This window comes from Symsagittifera roscoffensis, chromosome 7 (assembly GCF_963678635.1).
Source record: "Symsagittifera roscoffensis chromosome 7, txSymRosc1.1, whole genome shotgun sequence".
Taxonomy (NCBI): Eukaryota; Metazoa; Xenacoelomorpha; order Acoela; family Convolutidae; genus Symsagittifera; species Symsagittifera roscoffensis.
The window spans coordinates 24,834,729-24,855,235 of NC_087068.1; the positions used below are offsets into that span (position 1 = coordinate 24,834,729).

Sequence of the window (20,507 nt, forward strand, 5' to 3'; positions counted from 1 at the left end):
TGGATGACATAGACGTTTTGTCCTGGCTCCTGATACTAACGGTGAATCGACGATTGCTTGTACAGGCGGTGTCCATGAAAGCTGAAGACTACAGAGGTTTTGTGGGCTCATTATTATTCGTAGATAAGCCGTGATATCTTAGCTACTGTGATACAGCCGTGATATCCTAGCTACTGTGACGCAACTCTCCAGTTTTCTTCAGAATCTGGAAAAGTGCACAGGGTGGCTGCAAAGATTTTGTTACCTAAGATCTGGAGCTGTGCCACACCAAGGACGCTGATGGTGCAAGGCTCTATGGATCCGAAACTCCACAGTTCTGGCTGACAGAAGATCAACTACTGGCTACAGCTTTCAGCTTTGTTTTGCAGAGGGCATGGGCAGCAATTAGATTGAGCACCAAGAAGCAACCAACTGCAGCCATATCTACCAGTGAGGCTGACTACTAAGCAAAGGCGGTAGCGGTTCAAAAGGCTCTAACTCAGTGATCTTTTTCTCGATGAGATGGGAGTGGTGAATGACGGACCAACAGTCATCAAGGAGGACAACAGCACAGCTGCATCAAGATATGCAAGACTCCTGTGATGCAGAAGCGAACGAAGCGCATCGATGTAAAATAACTTTTTGTTCGAGAAAGAGTGGAAGATGAGACAGTTAAACTTCAGTATTGCCCTTTTGATATCGTTAAGGCTAAGGTGAAACAACATCGTCGAATCTTGATGTGTTGCAGTCTGACATATGTCAAAGCCAATTGAGCCTAAGTGAGGTTATTGAGGTCAGACAATCACAAGATCAGACATATTAATCGACGCGAATCAGTTTAGAGGTCAAACTGATTAAAATAGTCATAACTGACTTAACTCAGACAAGGTCAACTAGTGATCACAAACTTTTTATTCATTCAGCAATTTTTTATTTGGTACTTTTGTGATGCTTAGTTTATCATGTCTCTATCTTCATTTTCTCAATCCATTTTTCAAAAATCCCTACTTTTTCTCAATCCTCAGTTCAAACTTCAGGTTTTATCTCAATCTCTATTCCCAGCCCTTAATTCTAGTTGCTCTAACGCTGAATCTTAAAAATAATTTATTTGTTTTTCATACTTTATATCGTAACATCGAGTGTTTAGCCGTTACAGCACGTAAAACAGTAATTACAACAGTAAAACAGCTATTGATTTTTGGAATTGAAACAAACTAAAGTCATTTATTTGCTTGCTTTGGTTTCTGTTTTGAAGACTTTTTTGTTTCAACAATCGGAGAAATTAGGGAATATAAATTTTTGAGGTTGTTTTTCTTCGTTCAAACGATGGGAAAACCACATATTAAATAAAACAATTTATAGTATTTTTTTTTAGACAAAATTCGACTTTTTAACTAGCAAAAAATTTAGTAAAAGTGGGTTAGTTTTCAGAGCAGTGGTTATATTGCATATTTTAAATCAGAGTATACTAAACTTGTTTCAGTTGTCATAACCGAAACACCGGGTGTAAAACTACGTTTATGGATGGGCGGCCTCTGCACGAAGAAAGAAAAAAGTGCCCCGGAACTTCCGGAGGAGGTCGATCTCTCCCACTTCCAAATCCTCCGATCAATCGGAAGGGGCGCATTCGGAAAAGTCTGTATCGTGAAGAAAATCGATACGGACAAATTTTACGCCATGAAATACATGAACAAAAAAGCTTGTCTGCAAAATAAAGCGGTTGAGTATGTGTTAAAAGAACAACAGATTCTTATGGCGTTAACTCATACTTTCTTATGCAATTTATGGTACACATTTCAAGACCAAGAAGACATGTTTATGGTCAGCGAGCTGTTCCGAGGTGGTGATTTAAGATTTCATATTGACTCAAAATCGACTGTTTTTGACAAACATACGTTGAAAATTTACGCTTTGGAAATTGGTCTCGCGTTGGATTATTTGAAATCAAAAGGGGTGGTTCATCGAGACATTAAGCCAGATAACATTCTTCTGGACGAAAACGGACATCTGGCGCTGACAGACTTCAATGTGGCAGCTATTTGCACTTCGGAGAAACGACTTACAAATTTAGCAGGCACGAGTTCTTTTCTAGTTTACAACCATTTGCAGATGATATATGAGCTATTTTTCATCGTTGAAGCTCGCAACCAATTAGAAATACAAAAACTTATAGTCATTTATGATTTTTGGGTGTCTATGATTTATGCGAGAACATGACTGGAAAAAAATTTGTTTAAATATCTAAGTCAAAGTATTAATCTATCAATATGTAATAACGCGAACTCATCATAATTTGTTAGTCAAAAATGATAAAGCAATGAAAAATGAAAAGCCCATAAAATTGATACTTTCTATTTTTGGGCAAACCTTTCATTGAAAACTATTATAAATAAGATTGATCTTAGTTCTCTGCCATAAGGAAAAAGGCAAATTGGTAAAAGTGTGCACAACTGCTGTGATTAGGGACGAAGCACTACATGGCACCCGAGTTACTAGAGACGGCCACTCGGAAGTCGAAGAGCTACTCGTTCGAAGTGGACTGGTGGTCCACAGCCGTCACCCTCTACGAGACATTCAGGCACTTTTCCACTTTTCCCCCTCCATTCCCCCACCCCTTTACTCACCTTAACTTATACACGAGGAAAAAACACACAATATACAAGCGTCATTTCGTGAAGCCGCCGTTGCGCCACGAAATTGAAAAATGATTGTATCGAAATATTTTTTCAAATCGTCATGTCGGATTAAAATAACTGAAAGTATTCCGCAAGCGTAATTAGTATGTACCTTGAAAAGTTTCTGAGTTGTTACTGAATATATTATATAACCAGATAGGGATTTGAGGGAAAAGTGATGCCCTGATTTAGACGCCGACTGCCATACGAGATCCCAAACAACGTGCAACTATCTGATTGTTATCGCTTCATTAAAACCACAGATGTCAAATGGACCAGTAAAATATCCGCTTCGAGCTATTAGGCTGAGTTTTTTAACCAAATGTAACAGAAAACTAAAATATTTTATTGATTTGATGAATTACATACCATCTTCCAGTAGTGGACTTTTTACTATCAAAATGGTTCAAAATAAATAACACATTTTTATCAATCAAAACTTTGCACAAAAAACTACGTTTTTTTTCAAAAAAAATACTCAGTAAGAATTGAAAATTGAAACCGAATAACTTTTTCCCCAGGCATTTACAGAGTTTCAAGGAAAAAATTGCACCCTTAAACCTCAATAAAACATTTTCTGTCAATGCGAGGGATGTTTTCACGACCCCCCTGACTGGGACCCCGATTTCGTGGAAGTGCTGAGGTCCATGCTGGATGTTAACCCGAAACACAGAGTGAGCAGCTGCGACGAACTGAACAGAATGAAGTTCTTCGGGGGTATGAAGAAAGAAGAAGTGCTGAACAAACTTGTAAGGCCGAGTTTCGTTCCATCGGATAAGAATATTAATTGCAACGCTACTTTCGAACTTGAAGAGATGATTTTGGAGGCGGAACCCTTGCATAAAAAGGGATCGATTTATTATTTTGTTAAAGTAGCTCATTTTTTTCGGGTTGCAACTCAATTGAACACTGAGCTTAAACGAGAAAGAATCCAAAGAAGAAATCCAAAGATGATAACATGTAATAATTTGAAACTGCTGAAAAAGTTGTATTTAAATTTCGTCGGCTATTTTTGAAACGCTTGAAACTTTTTGTTTAGATTTGCGTGAATATCAACTTGCTCTCTTAAAAACTGGAAAAAATAAAGTAAAATGGCTTGAAAATTTTAAAATGTTCGCAGAAGCACCAATATTTTTTTAAATCGAATCCACATCCACGCCAGAGCTTGTGAATTCAAAATTTTCAATGAATAGTTCAAAAAACTAGGTCCATATTTAAATTTTAAATCGATCCATGTACAGAAAAAGCGACTGAAAGAAATGGAAGAGAGGAAGAGCTTTGACGCCTAAGCCGACAACCAAATGTTTGCAAAGTACCTCAACTTCGACCGAATGAAAGACTGGAAAGTAGACGTGCAATTAATCGACAACGAGATGCTCAAACAAGACTTGGCCGCTGCACCTCTGGCTCCAACTCTGAATCCGAGCCCATTGCCACCGACCGAAGAGTTAGGAGGGCCGAAAGCGTCGGGGGGAACGCCACCACCGGAGCCGGCTTTGAACTTGGATGGACCTGGCGCTGCGCCTCTGGATAAGATGATGAGTTTGAAGTCGAATAAGACCTAGTCATTTCTAGCCAAGCTGAAACAACAAAGGGACAGGAAAAGAAAACAAAGAAAAAACATTAATTTCATTGCACCAGCTCTTCTCATAATTACGAACTCAGATTGACTTAGAGGAGGCAGCGAATGATTACTAGAACAGATTTCGATATTCTTGAAATTGTAGCATCTTTCTGCCATTCTATTTTGAGCTTTTAAAGAATGGGATCTCATTCATTTTATACTCAAAAAAGAATAGAAAAAAATGATACACTTATAACAAAAATCCTCAACGAATTGGAAAATTTGCAATTTGGTTGTTTTGGCGTCAAGATAATTGTTTGATTTGCAGGTGCAGACATTTTGGCGCCGAAATTGGAGTGATTGAGAAAACGCGTTTAAATTATCTGAAACCTCACCGTTATCACTTTAAATTCTTCTCAATTTGTGGGTTGTGTTCTTTACCGACCACAATTGATAAAGACCTTACCGACCTCAATTGATAAAGACTCAAAGCTAGATTCACCAAAAGTTGGACGTTCTTGCATGCACAACCCATTGAAACGACCTGAAAGTAGATCATATACAAATTAATGAAAGTAGCCGATTTCTACTTTTTGGCAAACACTTTCAAATAAGCTAATTTTATGATTTTGAAGTTTCAAATAATTGTGCCTTGAGCAGGGCATACAATACTTTTCAAAAACAGCTTTTTTTAGCGTATTTGAAGAAATTTATTTCTGAAAACGGAAGAATTATCCAATTATCGGGGTTCCAGAATTACGTTAACTACAAAAAAAGTTTGCTTGCATAATTTTATAGGCGTATGGGGGTCTGGATGACAAAGATCGACTGTGTGGGAACAAATGGTTATGGCAATGGCACTAAGGCCTGGAAGCTGCTTCAAGAGAAATTCTGCAGCGTAAAGAGGCCGATCATGGTCCGTCTAGTAGGCTAGCTTGCGAGGATCAGAGAAGGATCCCGACGATTGCTTCGTTTGCAGCCAAGAGCTGATGAGGCGGTTGAGCGAAGCTGGAGTAGGAATCACGGAAGGAAAACTATTCAAAGATCTGGTGGTTAATGGGCTGCCTGACAGCTATGAGCATTTTTTGGTGCAGGGGAGCTTGCAACCAGCCGAAAACTTTGCGGAGCTGAGAACGAGACTGAGGAGCTAGAATGAATCGAGCAAGGCTGCATGTGGATGGACTAGACGTGGTCACATAGCCATTCAAGCTGCAAGAAAGAAGAAAAAAGTGTCAAGTAGTGGCTGTTAGGTGTGCTGCCAGTAGGTTCATATAGTGAAAAATTGTTAAACCAGAAGTTATCGTGGAAAATTTAATGCTCGAACCAGCGGGTTGATCGAAGCAAGTGGGCCGAGTGAAAAAAAGCAAGGGTGCCTCAAGTGCGGGCAACCTGGACATTTTGCCAAGTAGTGTAAGCAGGGGAGGACAGGGTTCTTCTTTTGCTGTGCGAAATTTTCAATAAGGAAGACGACCTCATTGTGGATTCGGGCGGGATGCATTGATCTTGTAATGCTCAACAGGGCTTTTTTTAAGCTTTGAGAGCTGAAACAATGGAACAATAGTGGAGAACCTCAACAGAACACTGTTAAGTGTTGAGGGCAAAGGATAAGTGGAAATGGAGATCAGGAACTGCCACAACACTGTGAGGAGGAACATTTTTCACAACGTACTGTTTGTGCCGAGCTGCAATGTGAACTTGATGAGTGTAGCTCGGCGGTGGCTAGGTATCTGCTGACACCCCATGGAGGACAGCTACCTCTTAAGCAGCGCGGTATGCCTTTGTTTTTTCAGTGAAAGTTCAGTAGGATCCAGTGACATAAGCAAAGGGGGAAACCAGTTATACAATGTTGTGGCACCGACGACTGGGGCACCTCAACCAGCAGGACTTTTCATTGCTTAACAATGTAGACGCTCTAGGGTTCTGCGATGTGTTTACAGCTTCCAAGCAGGGGCAACAGCTATTCAGTGACATCAGGGGATCCTTTGAAGTACTGAGCCTTTTTGGTGCTCGCTATACCTTGAGCTTCATCGACGAATTCAGTCGGCTAGGTGTGGTCAAGTACCTGGGGAATAAGAGTGATTCCTTACTGAAGTTTCAAGAGTTTGTGGCTTCAACAGTTTCAACAAAAAGCACCGGAGTGCCTGTTAACTGACAATAGAGGTGAGGATTCGTCAAATGTAATCAGGAGATTTTGAAAAGAATCCCAGGTGAAGAAAATTTTCAAGGAGCCCATCACTCCCCAACAGAAAGGTGTAGTAAAGCGCTGCAACAGACTGATCACCGCAAGGACTGAATGTCTGCTGGCCGAAGCAAAACTATCGAAGATGTTCTGAGTGTGAGCAATGTCGACAGCTGTGAGAGTTCAAAAATTGTGTCCCATATTCAGAAATGAGAAGCGTTTTTGATCAACGGAGATGCACAATTGAAAATTATCAAACTGAGTTTTTTGCGTGTGCTCGGTTAACTGGCGTACTATCTGATCGACACACAGGCAGAAACTGGATCCAATGGTCAGGAAAAGCAAGTTCATCGGCTAGGATGAGGAGATCAATGCCTATTTTTGATGGAGACAGGACAAGTTGTGCACGCAGGAAGCGTGTTTTTTAATGAAATCATCATTGCATATGACTTCAAGCTTCACAGTGAGCTAATGCAAACCCTGGAGCTATCAATTGAGGTACAAATTTTTATTGAGCAACCAAGCATTCAGACAACCAGCTAAGCAACAAGAACGGAAACTGAGGGTGATACTGCAGATTGAATGGGGCTACTGACGATGATCAAGACGAGGATGAAGCAGTAGATACACACTCTATTGAGCATCCCGTGCAGAGGTCCATTAGGACGAGGAACCCATCCATTTGATACGGACTGCCCTATATCCATGTTTCAGCGAGTGGAATCCAAGAGCCAAGGGGCTATTCAGAAGCAGTGCCGGAGCCCGAAAAGGAGATGCGGCTGGCAGCCATTGTCTTAGAAGTCAAGACTCTAGAAGCCATGGTAACTTGGACAACTGTTGATGAACCAAAATCTCGAAAGCTGTTCCTGGACGATGTGTTCTTGCTGTGACGAGAGATGCGATAGAACAAGCAGGGCGGTTCCTAGCTCGACATGTAGTGAAGGGGTTCATGCGAATGGAAAGACTTTAATTCAATAAGACATTTGCTTCGACCTCTAAAACCGGAACAAAGAAAACTTTTCATGATCTTGGTTCCGGTGTGAACTTGATGAGTGTGAACTTGATGAGTGTAGCTCGGCGGTGGCTAGGTATCTGCTGACACCCCATGGAGGACAGCTATCTCTTAAGCAGCGCGGCATGCCTTTCTTTCTTCAGTGATGTTCTGAGTGCGAGCAATGTCGACAACTGTGAGAGTTCGAAAGTTGTGTCCCACATTCGGAAATGAGAAGCGTTTTTGATCAACAGAGATGCACAATTGAAAATCATCAAACTGAGCTAATTGCGTGTGCTCGGTTAACTGGCGTACTATCTGATCGACACACAGGTAGAAACTGGATCCAATGGTCAGGAAAAGCAAGTTCATCTGATAGATAGATGAATAAGTCAGCCTTAGTCAACTCTCCTGTAATAGAGACAGTCCCAACAGAGCAGCCAACTGGGTTCAGAAGCTATCAAAGCCAAGTGTGTTTCCTACAACGAAATTTTTATCAGCGCAGAGCAAGAGACTAGTACCTGACGTTGATTACTTTCCTACTTGATAAAGGGTTCACGGGAAGCAGAAACGAAATTTTTTTTTTCACATTGAGGAGAGCAATGATTAATGGGATGGTTTGGGTAGATGACTTCATCTTTGGGTGAAGACGTCAAGATGAAAAGGGTAAGATGAGGGGCGGTTATCCGAACGATTCAAGATGGATGACATAGACGTTTTGTCCTGGCTCCTGATACTAACGGTGAATCGACGATTGCTTGTACAGGCGGTGTCCATGAAAGCTGAAGACTACAGAGGTTTTGTGGGCTCATTATTATTCGTAGACAAGCCGTGATATCTTAGCTACTGTGATACAGCCGTGATATCCTAGCTACTGTGACGCAACTCTCCAGTTTTCTTCAGAATCTGGAAAAGTGCACAGGGTGGCTGCAAAGATTTTGTTACCTAAGATCTGGAGCTGTGCCACACCAAGGACGCTGATGGTGCAAGGCTCTATGGATCCGAAACTCCACAGTTCTGGCTGACAGAAGATCAACTACTGGCTACAGCTTTCAGCTTTGTTTTGCAGAGGGCATGGGCAGCAATTAGATTGAGCACCAAGAAGCAACCAACTGCAGCCATATCTACCAGTGAGGCTGACTACTAAGCAAAGGCGGTAGCGGTTCAAAAGGCTCTAACTCAGTGATCTTTTTCTCGATGAGATGGGAGTGGTGAATGACGGACCAACAGTCATCAAGGAGGACAACAGCACAGCTGCATCAAGATATGCAAGACTCCTGTGATGCAGAAGCGAACGAAGCGCATCGATGTAAAATAACTTTTTGTTCGAGAAAGAGTGGAAGATGAGACAGTTAAACTTCAGTATTGCCCTTTTGATATCGTTAAGGCTAAGGTGAAACAACATCGTCGAATCTTGATGTGTTGCAGTCTGACATTTGTCAAAGCCAATTGAGCCTAAGTGAGGTTATTGAGGTCAGACAATCACAAGATCAGACATATTAATCGACGCGAATCAGTTTAGAGGTCAAACTGATTAAAATAGTCATAACTGACTTAACTCAGACAAGGTCAACTAGTGATCACAAACTTTTTATTCATTCAGCAATTTTTTATTTGGTACTTTGTGATGCTTAGTTTATCATGTCTCTATCTTCATTTTCTCAATCCATTTTTCAAAAATCCCTACTTTTTCTCAATCCTCAGTTCAAACTTCAGGTTTTATCTCAATCTCTATTCCCAGCCCTTAATTCTAGTTGCTCTAACCCTGAATCTTAAAAATAATTTATTTGTTTTTCATACTTTATATCGTAACATCGAGTGTTTAGCCGTTACAGCACGTAAAACAGTAATTACAACAGTAAAACAGCTATTGATTTTTGGAATTGAAACAAACTAAAATCATTTATTTGCTTGCTTTGGTTTCTGTTTTGAAGACTTTTTTGTTTCAACAATCGGAGAAATTAGGGAATATAAATTTTTGAGGTTGTTTTTCTTCGTTCAAACGATGGGAAAACCACATATTAAATAAAACAATTTATAGTATTTTTTTTTAGACAAAATTCGACTTTTTAACTAGCATTTTTTGACAGAATATTCATATCATTCGAAAGCTATTGTTGTCCTGAGCTTAAATTTGAAAAGATTTTTTACCTGTGATCATTTTTTTAAAAAGTTATAGGGGTTTAAAAATTGCCATTTTGGCCAACTTGGGACAATTAACGCGCCAGATATTTTGCGCTGTTAACGCGTAAGCGGAGAGTTAATCCGTCTTAGAAATTGTTCCAAATTGGTTGGAAGCTTATTTGCCATAATTGATTTGTTACAAAGAGCGAAATCTATCCTTTTGTAGTTTATATGGCGTGGGGGATGATTTTGCTGCAAGAAATTTCAAATTAAAAAAGTTTTATTTCATTTTATTAGATTTAATTTTTCAAAGTTATTACTGCTCTATAAACCTTAAAAAGTAGTCGGAACATTCAAGGCTTCGCCCTGATACGAGCAGTCTTGTTTATGCTATGGGATAGAACAAAAGCCCTGTAACCTCTTACTCAGATGCCGCAAAAGTTTTTACTCGGATGCCACAAAATCAAACAAGACAGATTCTTTCAGGGTAAAGTTTTGTATGTCTTAACTGGTTTTTTGTCTGGATTGAGTTTGAGCATAACAGTTTGAAGAATTTATATAAAACTTTCCAAAAATGACATCTAAAGTGATATATTTTGCATCTAATTGCAAATTATTTGATATAATTTTTTGATAAACATGCCTAATTTCAGTTTGGAGCAGTTGATTAGCTAACGCCAGCTGAAAACGCAACATTTTTATTATCCTAATTTTTCCAAAATAACCATTTGAAAACCATCATCACTTCACACAAAACGATCACAAAGGTGAAGTATTGTTCCAAATTTGAGCTCAGAGAATCATTATTCTTCGAGGTATCATGAATATTGATCATCAACAGAGTACAAAAGTTCCATCGTTTTTTAAAAGAACAGACTGCTCGTATCAGGGCGAAGCCCTGAATGTTGCGACTGCCTTTTAAGGTTTATGGAGCAGCAGTAATAACACAAAAAATTAAATGAAATAAAATGAGTTATGACCGATGTGGTTAACTCATAGAGTAATTTCGGATAGGGTACACCGTCTGCTCGTCACGCTATCTTATTTTCGGCCGGATAGATTCGTGCAACTTCTTAGTCTAATACCGATCCTAATGTTACTCTTATATCTACTAGTCTCAGGGTGTTTAACTAGCCTCTGCTAGGCTCAATAGATCTAGAGTATACTGGCTTATTGCAACTGCTGAAGTTCTCTTGGAGAGGCAACTAATTTCTAAGTTAAATTCAAATCTCTCTGGTGCTGAAATTACAAGTAATTTCAGCACTTACAAATAAGTGGGTTGTTAGTTAGATGGATTATGATTGGTTAATATTAAATACTTTACAGTGGCAAAATCTCCAATTTATCCAATTATCAAATGTAGTTTAGATCAGGTTCCACCCAAACGGGGTTTACATAGTTTTTTAGAACTATCTTTCTGCAATTTGAAGGATGCATGATGAACGTTGGTATTTGGCGAACATCATTTTCTTGTCCGGTTCCTCTTGGAGACGAACGTTCCAGGACGCTGGAATTATGGATAGGAAATTGTTACGTCGTCATTCGACAACGACTGTGATCCCCAATGAAATCAATCCGATTTCAAAATGGTTTGCTATGACAGGTTTTTCTGTATTATGTAGAGAACTTGTTTTGTGTGCAACCTCGTCTGGGAATGGCGTGAAGATCGCGCGTGGAAGGTATGCCTTGTAACTCGGATCTGTACGTATACTTGAATATCGAGGTGGTCATTGGTCTAGTTCAATGAAATCCTTTTCTGCGAAGTCAAGTCGTACTCTGAATCCTTTGAGTTGTGATTGTGGAAGGCATGTCGGTTGTGCTTAGCCATTCTTTTGTTCGAGTGTGATGGGATCATCTAGACTTTGGATGTTCGTCTTTGTTGTTGTGTATTGATCAATATACTGCAAAGTATAATTTACATTTTATAAAATTATGTTAATTCAATTTTTTAATCATGATTTTAGTTAGTTGTTTTCACAAAAGCGTTTTGTTTTGGTCTGGTTATTTTGAAGAGTTACTCACCCTTGAGTACCTCTTATTAAAAATAGGAGTGTGGTCACAAAGCGTGGATGTAGCGCGGTGGGTTAGGCCGGCTATAGAGCATGCTCAAGACGTCCTCTTTGGTGGGTTAGGCCAGGAGTGGGAGTATGATTTCATGCTGTTTCTTTGAGAAGTCCTGTTATGTGATAACGTTTTATGTTGCGTTTATGTTGGTTTTTTTATGTTACTTTGGTTGTGTCCTTTTTTCAAAAATCAAATTGTTTTTGGTATGGGTTTGTCTGGCGACTTTTTTGTGTTTTATTATTTCTTTCTTAGACTTTATAATAGTTTTCAAAAGAATAAATTATCCAGTTTTAAACCGGGTTAATCCGGTTTGGGTACCGTTGGTTTTCTTTTCTTAGTCATGCTGTTATTTTATGATTTGTGGTGTTTAGTAGGCTGCGTGGGTTAGTTTGGTTTAGTGTATAATTCCTTTCCAACCGGGTTAAAGGAAAAATTGAAACTTGTTATCGTGTGTTAGAGTTGTTGATACTGAAGCTTGAAACTTAAAATCATTATTTAAACAATTCTTCGTGGGCGAGCTGTGCGAGTTTGGATAGAAATCATGTGCGAGTGAATGAAAATATTGAAAAGGTTAGTACTGCTTTCTCATTTTATCAATTTATTTCATAGAACTTGAATTTTACTGCATTTTGGGCGAATTTTAAATGTATAAATTTTCATCGTAATTAAGTTTACTGCTTCATTGGGAAATAATTTCTAAAAAAAAAATTACTACATTTGGTATGAATTTTACTACATTATTTAGTGCAAGAAATTAACGAATTTTAAGTGAATTTAACAAGTTTGTATTTTTATTTTTCTTTTCTGTTTTGTAGATGATCGTATTGTGAAGACTAGAAATATAAATCAAACATTGATAGAAAATGGTTAGTGCTAATTCAAATTTATTAGTTAAGAGTAATTAAAATTATATTTACTTTAATCTTCTGGGAAAAAGCCGTGGGGGAAGATGTCGTGTATCATATCTGATGTTGTTAGTAATTTGGCTAGTATGCGTATGATGTTTTTAGTTTGTAGCAGTGGCCAAACAATTGAAGTGCTTTAATGGTGTTTAGTTCTTCGGTGCCTACTGCAAACTCGTAAGGTGTGTTTTGAATGAGGTTATATATTTTATGGTTATATTTAGTATTGTGAATGAATTCTGATATGGGTATTTCAATAGGCTGTATAAATTCATGCGGGATAAGGAAGGGTCTGGATTCTTCGGCATTGAAGGTCTTCGTGATGGGACAGAATATATACATTTGGGTAACTGGGTCTTAGTTGCGGAGGATGCCGTGGAGGTTAGTATCTTCGATGCAATATGTAAAATTAAGGAAAAATGGTGACGTGCACTTTGAGTTAAGAAACTGAAAACGATGGTGAGGTTGTCTTGATGGGGTATGCAAATCAAAATGATTTTGTATAAAACGATAGTATGTATATGTGTGGGTTTGTTTAGTGCGTAACATAATATCGTGGGAACAGTGCAAATCGCGTTCCTGTGGTGAACGAAAGTGAAAGGTTAGTGAAAATAACTGAATTTTGTCATACAACAACAGTTAATACACCCTAACACCCTCACAATACATCAACTATCATCCACAATAACATCCTCAAATCCATCTACTCCTACACCTTCCTCAGCTTACACTCCATCATTAACAAAATCATCCACATACACCGAAACACCTAGCAGCACTCACCGAGCTTATCGCACTTTAAAACGAAAATTCCATAATCACCCATTCCCGACCAAACCCGGAACAGCCCGCGAATATATTAATCACCCGCAACATACAAACACCTAAGTTTTTTTGCAATCACCTTACCCTCATTTCCGCAATATACATTAAACACACCTAACGATACTATTGACACACGCAATTTTGTAGATGAACATGTTTTATTGCCAACACTTCATTGGACAGCTTATTATAATTTTACTAACCCCCTTTGCCTACCACTAACTAATACTCATGACAGCATAGAAAAGAACAAAGACATGTTATATAGACTCACCACAACACTAACACCTCGACAATTTACTTACGTTGGATATAAAAACTTACTAAAAACATTCACTGCACCCCGAGCTAACGAATTTGCAATAGAATATTACAATCATAATATCATACGACCCAATCAAGACCTATTTTTGAATGAGGACCGCTTCGCAAACCCGCAACTAACAGAGAAATTTTTCATCAAAACATCATACGTATTCACACTTAATATTTTTGATAGAAAAAATGATCACATTATTTCAGAATCACTAGCTGATATTCAAGCATACGAAAGCTTCTAAGGTAATAAAATTATCGAGCTCCTGGGAAATTTGGGGGGTATCTGGGGAATTATTATATGATCTGTCGGAATGAAGTGGAGAATAGGTTGGGGTCACTTGGGAAGCATAAGAAGGAGTGGAAATGGATGGGAGTGGATGATTTGATGGGATTGGTTGAAAAGGGGGTTTTGAAAAAACTGAGGAGTTGGTCTCAGTATAATTTGAGGGAGATGGTTCGGAGTCTGCAAATTCGTCAGGGTTTCTACATTAGGGTTATTAAATTGTGAGATAGAGGATAGAACTGAAATATCTGAGATAGTATCAGAATTCGTGCTTGATGATATATTAATAATCGTAAAATTGGGTGGTGGGAAAGCAAAAAGTGGGATTTGAGTTTGGAGGTTGGCTGGGTGGTAATTTGAGCGATGGAGGGATCCAAGTTGTCGGCTCATCATTGTGGGCTAAAAAAAATGAATATGTTGAGACTAAAAAGTGGTGGTGTGTGGTTGTTCTATAATTTGTTCGTATGTTTTATCATTTTGTGAATGATGTGTCATTATATGTTGGATGGGGCTTGGTGTTATATTTGGTCTAGAATTTGGATTATTTGTGATTGCTAGGTTTCGGAAATTACGGGGAACTAATGATAATGAATGATTTTGTGGTAGGGGTGGCAACTGTGGTGAGGTAGGTGTTATCTCTATATTATTGTGTTCCTCGTCGTAAACGTTTTGTCTTGTGGTTATTTTCGTGTTATATTCTTTTATTTGTGCATCTAGAAGTATTTTGTTTATTGATGATGAAAAAATTCCAAAAAATCCTGCAAATAGTATACGTGCTACACTTGCTTGTCTGTTTACTTGTGTGTGTATAGCGCATGTGTTATAGATTCCTTTTAAGAAATCCTATAAAATTAAATATGGCGTATAAGATAGTTAATTTTTCTAAGATGTAATAGGGCCATCCTAGAAAAGCTTGAATTTCGTTCTTTAGGGTGACAAAACTGAAAATATTTATGGGTGAAATATCTTGTGGTCTGTATTTTTCACCGTTTAAATATATTTAGTCGTTAATGTCTTTAAAATATCCGCTATAATCTTGTGTATAAATATCTGCAAATCCTGCGGTGTCGGCAAGTTTTCTTAAATTCTGGTCAATTGATTGTCTTTGTATTTTATCCATCTGTGTTAATAATTCCTGAAATTGTTGTGTTCTAATGTGATGTTGGATATCTGATTTAGAATATATTCCAATTGCTTTCGGGTGAAAAATTTTTGAGTGATTGCATTAACGTAGGGTATGGTGTAAGAAGATAGTATTTATCTTCATCTTCATCATATTCAATTTTACTACATTGTGGCTATTTTTTGATCCACATGGGACTGTGGTATCCCAAAAATATGTTCGTCTTGAAAGTGTGTCGACAAAATGTACTTTATTTTTATAGAATAAAGGGAATCTTTTATAACAACGTTTGTCTTCAAAAACATATAGTGGTGATACTTTTTTGGTACAAGTATGAAACCATAAAATATTTCCTTCGTAATCTAGACAATTTGATCTGTTTCCTGATAATAAATATGCTGCGTAGGGTATTTTTAGTACTGCTAGTGCGAGTGATGGTAGGATTAGTGTTCTTTCCAATTCGCATAATTGGTGAAGTGTTTCTAATTCGGAGAGTGACATTTCTTGAAAAATTTGACTAATTGTGTAGTCTAACTTCATATTCAAGTGGATATCAAAATGAATAATACCGAAATAGGTGCTATTCATTAGTGATAGTTCTTGTAAACGTGTGCTTTTACTGTCATGTGGCTTTAGTTTTCCACCAGGTTGACCTGTGCTTTTTGAAAATTAACTGGGATGTATGATGTTCCGTCATTTATAGGGTGACTTGTGGCATAAGGGTCAAATTTTATTTTCCAGTGGTCATGTCGAAACCTTTTTCCTATTCGACAAGTATTTCAGAGTATTGCGTCTTATAAAGTGGTTTTCTGTATTTACATGCAATTTCTGTTTCTTGATAGATTTGGAAACGTGTTAATTTTTTTTCTATATCATGACTATTTCTAAAATCATTACTTTGTTTTCGGGATGGATTTACTTGTTCGTATGGAATTGATTCTATAAAATATTTTTCATGAAAATTAATCATTCGAGCGTGTATTTTTGCTACTTGGAATGTTGTGCATGTATCTTCGGAAAACCAAACAATTGTTGTTTGGGTCCGTGTTGTAGGGTCACAATAAACTTGATCATTTTTGCAAGGTAATCTACTTCCTTGATAGATCATTTTGTTATCAGATAAATCTCGTGTGAGTTGTACTTTTTCGAGTTATTTTTTCCAATCGAAAAACATTATTTCTTGATATCCTTTATTTTTTGTGTCTGCTTTGCAGTTTGAGGGATTATTTATTCCAATGTGTGGTATCCAGTGTTTATCGTGTATGTCATATAATAATCTTCCGTGTGCGCCGTTGCATGGGTATTTTTCGTCTAGTTTTATATGTCCGTGATATCGTTCAAGTTGTGCTTGGTGTACAGAATCGGCAAAGACTTGGAAATTTACTATTTTCTTGTCTGTGTTTCTGTTTCTTGTGATGTTCAGTCTGAGTAGTTCGTTTTTACAATCATCGGGATTTAGATGTAAAAGTCGTTCTATATTACTTTGATAGAATGATTCGTGATCAAGTCGGTTCTTATTTCCATTGGAAACTTGTGAACAAAGTACTTTCTTTTCGGAAAATGTTGCTGTAAATTTATATCGTGTGACTGTTGTTGCTCGGGCTTTTGAATAGATTGTTGCTATTACACTTGTAGTTACTATAGCTTGTGATTCTGTTTCGCATTGTGATACTTGATTTATTGCATATTTGTGTAGTGTTTTTTGTTCATTTTCTTCACAATCATAGTGTGTTACTAATTAATCCCGGGGTCCTGGGCAAGGAGAAGGACTTGTGTGTTTTGGTCTGATAATAGAAGAAAAAAAATGTGTTGAAATGTTAATATTTTTAGAATATACATGTGTATGATAATCGTGAGTATGGGTTATAAAATGTGATGTAACCAATTGTGTTTTTTGTATATCTATCGTATTTATATATTACTTCAGTTGTTATAAATGGTGGTGGTAGCAATTGAGCTGTTATATTTGGTGGATTTAATGGGTAGGAATGTTGAACAATATTGTTAAGTTTGATCGTGATTTCGAAATTTAATTGGAGACTATTTTGTTGAAGTATTTGAATATTGTGTTCACGAATATCTTCGTGGATATCTTGTCTATATTGTAGTCTGTTAAGTGCCCAACTGTAGAGTCGGTTACTATCTTGATGTTGTCCAAATAATGGTGGGGGTGCTACGAATGTACTCCAGTCTAGTCGTAAAGGGATATTTGTTGATGATTGTTCTCGATATCTAGCGTCGAGGTTATTTGAGAAATTTAAAGGGAAAAACGTCGGTGAAATTTGACTTAATGATGGTGTTGATGGTAGTGATAATGTTTCTGGTAGTGACTATAGTGTTGTATCCGTAGAAATATCTATTGGATCATTCACTAAGTTTGGTTCACCTTGTGTATATGAGTGTGTTGCGCAATATGGTAGTCGTGCTGTGGGATTGGGGGGTTTAAAGGGATTTTCACGTATTTTTTCAGATGTTGGTGTTGAACCTAAGTAATCTGAGGGTATATTTGAGGTGCTCTGTTGTGAAAGTAGTGTGGGAGTTTCTGGCAATGTACTACTTGAAATCTCTGGAGTAGTTGGTGTTGGTGATTGGGGTATATCAAAATGAACTCTGACCTTGACTAATGTTTCTTATTCTGCTTAATTCTTGTGGTAATGTGGGGTAAAAATTATATGTTGGTTCACTTAGAGGTGCCTGTCACTGAACTGGTTCTAATGGTTCGGATAAGCGAGCGTGTCGTTCTTCAAAAGTGTATGGATTATCTTGAAAAGAAATTCGTGTGGATGTTTGGGGGTTTTGGGTAGTTGTGGGTATTGCTGGGTTTTCTTGGGATGATGTCGGTGAAGACTAATTTTGTGATTGTTAGTTAGCAATTTTTGAAAGTGTCTGATTGATTTTTTCTAGTGGGAAGATTTATGTTTATTGTAGTATTCTTCAATGAACAGAATTAAAAGGATTGTTGCTAAGGCGAATGTGACTATTGCCTTTTTTACACATTTGCACATTGTCAGTATTAGGGATGATAAAAATAAGATGAAAATTACAAATAGTGAAAAAATATCTGTTCTACTAAAAATTGTTCGTATCATTTAAAAAGACTTTGAATTATCGTACCTGTGAATATGATCAATGATTTGGGAAAGTTGGAGATATATTTCAAATAGGGAATAGAAAATTTAAAAACTGTTGCAAAAGATTATTAAAATGATTATAAAAGCTTCAAAAGTATCAAATAGAAACATGAACAAAAGTTTGAATAGTATGAAAAAGTTTATTAAAAAAATTAAAATTGTATTTTTAAAGATATTGACTGATGAAGAGAAGAGCATTTAAGAAATGATTTCTTTGTCGAATATTTTTTGTTGTTTGAGGCGAGATTCAAGTGTGGTCGAGTTATTTATGGATTTTTTGACAAGTGGGTTGAGTTGTATGAAAATTTGTTGAGGGCTATTTGTGTTCGGGAGGTCTTCTTTGCTTTATTTTTATTTGTTGAATGATCTGGGGTATTTTTGAGACATTTGTATTTTAGGCCAAATGTATATGGTCCTTTTTTACTTTAGGCTAATTTGCCATTTTTGGTTGGAGGGTTTTTGGTGTCTGAGTTGGGAAAATATTGTTGATCTTTGCGTTATTAGATTGAGGAAGGTTGTAATATTATGGTGGTATTTATTTTAGTTGTCAAACTTTATCGAGTTGCTTATTTTTGACCTGGATGTTGTAAAGTTATAGTTATAGATATGCCTGGAGTTTAATATCTTTCGGCTATTAGGTTGGTGTTAGAGATATCGAAGGTGACGTATTTAAATGAATCCTATTGGCTGAATCTGAACTAGAATTGTTGCGTTTTTGTCAGCATGTTATCTTGAAAAATGAAAGTTTAAAATGATCCAGATGTGCAAAATTATTAATTTTTAAAATCAAAGTTGTTTTTGAAATTCAACTTTCTTTAGTATTTTAGATTGTGGAATGAATATTGTAGTTTTTACGTGGTTGATTTCTAAGTCGTGATAATTCTCTATGTTCTGATTTTGCTACTTGTTCTTGTGGTAAAATTTTTTCTATCATTTTTTTGTTTTTTCTTTCTTTTTGAGATATTTTTTGGTCTCTTATTTTTTGATTGTTTTTAGCTTTGATTTGTGTTTGATTTTCTTTATGAACGTTGTGTTGTTCATCAATTTCTTTTTCTTTATGTTGGTGAATTTGAATAACTTTTAAACCTGTGAAAGAATATAATTGAGTTAATTCGCGTAGTGCGTATTCTTTTGGGAAGTAGGGCAATTGATTGTTTCGATGTTGAACAATTTCTTTTTTAGTTGAATCTGTAAATTTATACGTCACGTCAGTGGGTTTGGCATTTATATTTATTTGGTATGGGCCTTTTCGAAGGGGTTGTAATTTTTTAGAGATTCCTTTTTGCGTAATAAAGTTAGGTATAAAGACAAATGATCCAATTTTTCAATCTGTGGCTGGTGTAAAGCGTGAATTAATTTGATCGTTAATGTTTTGCCTTTGTTACAATTTCTTTGTTACTTTTTGGTAAATTTCATTGTGTTTTTTTATCTCTATTTAAAATCCATTCGGTGTGTGTGCCGGAGGCTAATTTAAGAATTTGTGGTTGATGAAAATTATCTTCATCATGTGTGTGTAAAGGTAGGTTATAACAAATTGAGTCTTTATTTGGTTGGCAATAACCTTGTGCATTTTTATGGGAATTTGCTGTAAAAATAATTCGTTTACGTGGCTTTTGATTGAAAACCATTTCGTATGGTGACATTCCTAAAGTTGTCGTAATTTGTGAATTGTATGCTAAGGGAAATAACTTTACATCTGCTGATCATTCTGTGTATTTTGTATCATTTCCATTTATGATACATCGGAGATATTCTTGTAGTGAACGGTTCATACCTTCGACTAAACCATTTATCTAAGGTGCATGAGATGTAAGTGGTTTATGTTTGATGTTATACAGGTGGCATAGTGTGATGATTTTTTTATTTATAAACTCTGTACCGTTGTCTGTAACTAAGATTTCGGGTAGTCCGAATTTAGCTATCCAATGTTTATAAAGCGTCGTGTAAGTATAATAAGCATTACAATGTGGTACTGGGTTGAGTGCTACATAATGTGTGAATGCGTCAACAATGACCATAATGTAGTAGTTTCCTTCAGAAGATGGTGAAATTGGTCCTTTTGTATCAAATGAAATGCGATGGTTAAAAAATTAACTTTGTCCTTTAAAATCTTGTTTTTGTGCTATTTGTTTTTGATTTGGATAAGGTTTGTTTAATTGACATATTATACAATCATTGCATAATACTTTTATCCAAATTGGTGCATTTGGGAAAGAAAAATTTTGTGTAAAGTTCAAGTATGTTTTTTCTGATCCGGAGTGTCCTTTAGTATTTTGTGTATGTGAGATGTTAAAAGCTATTAATATCATACTTAAAGGAAGACAGGGAACTTTTGAATCAATTAAATGA

General features: G+C 36.9%; 2 protein-coding genes across 3 annotated transcripts in view; both read left to right on the plus strand.

Moving 5' to 3' along the window:
• Positions 1–20,507, plus strand: part of LOC134851365 (small ribosomal subunit protein eS8-like) — a 478,345-nt gene that overhangs the window by 207,112 nt on the left and 250,726 nt on the right. The window lies entirely within an intron of this gene.
• On the plus strand, positions 1,484–3,943 carry LOC134851963 (serine/threonine-protein kinase 32A-like). The gene is made up of 5 exons (XM_063868238.1): positions 1,484–2,053; positions 2,443–2,557; positions 2,847–2,877; positions 3,245–3,403; positions 3,896–3,943. Exons 1-5 carry the CDS (start codon positions 1,504–1,506, stop codon positions 3,941–3,943), a joined length of 903 nt encoding a protein of 300 aa, XP_063724308.1. The 5' UTR covers positions 1,484–1,503.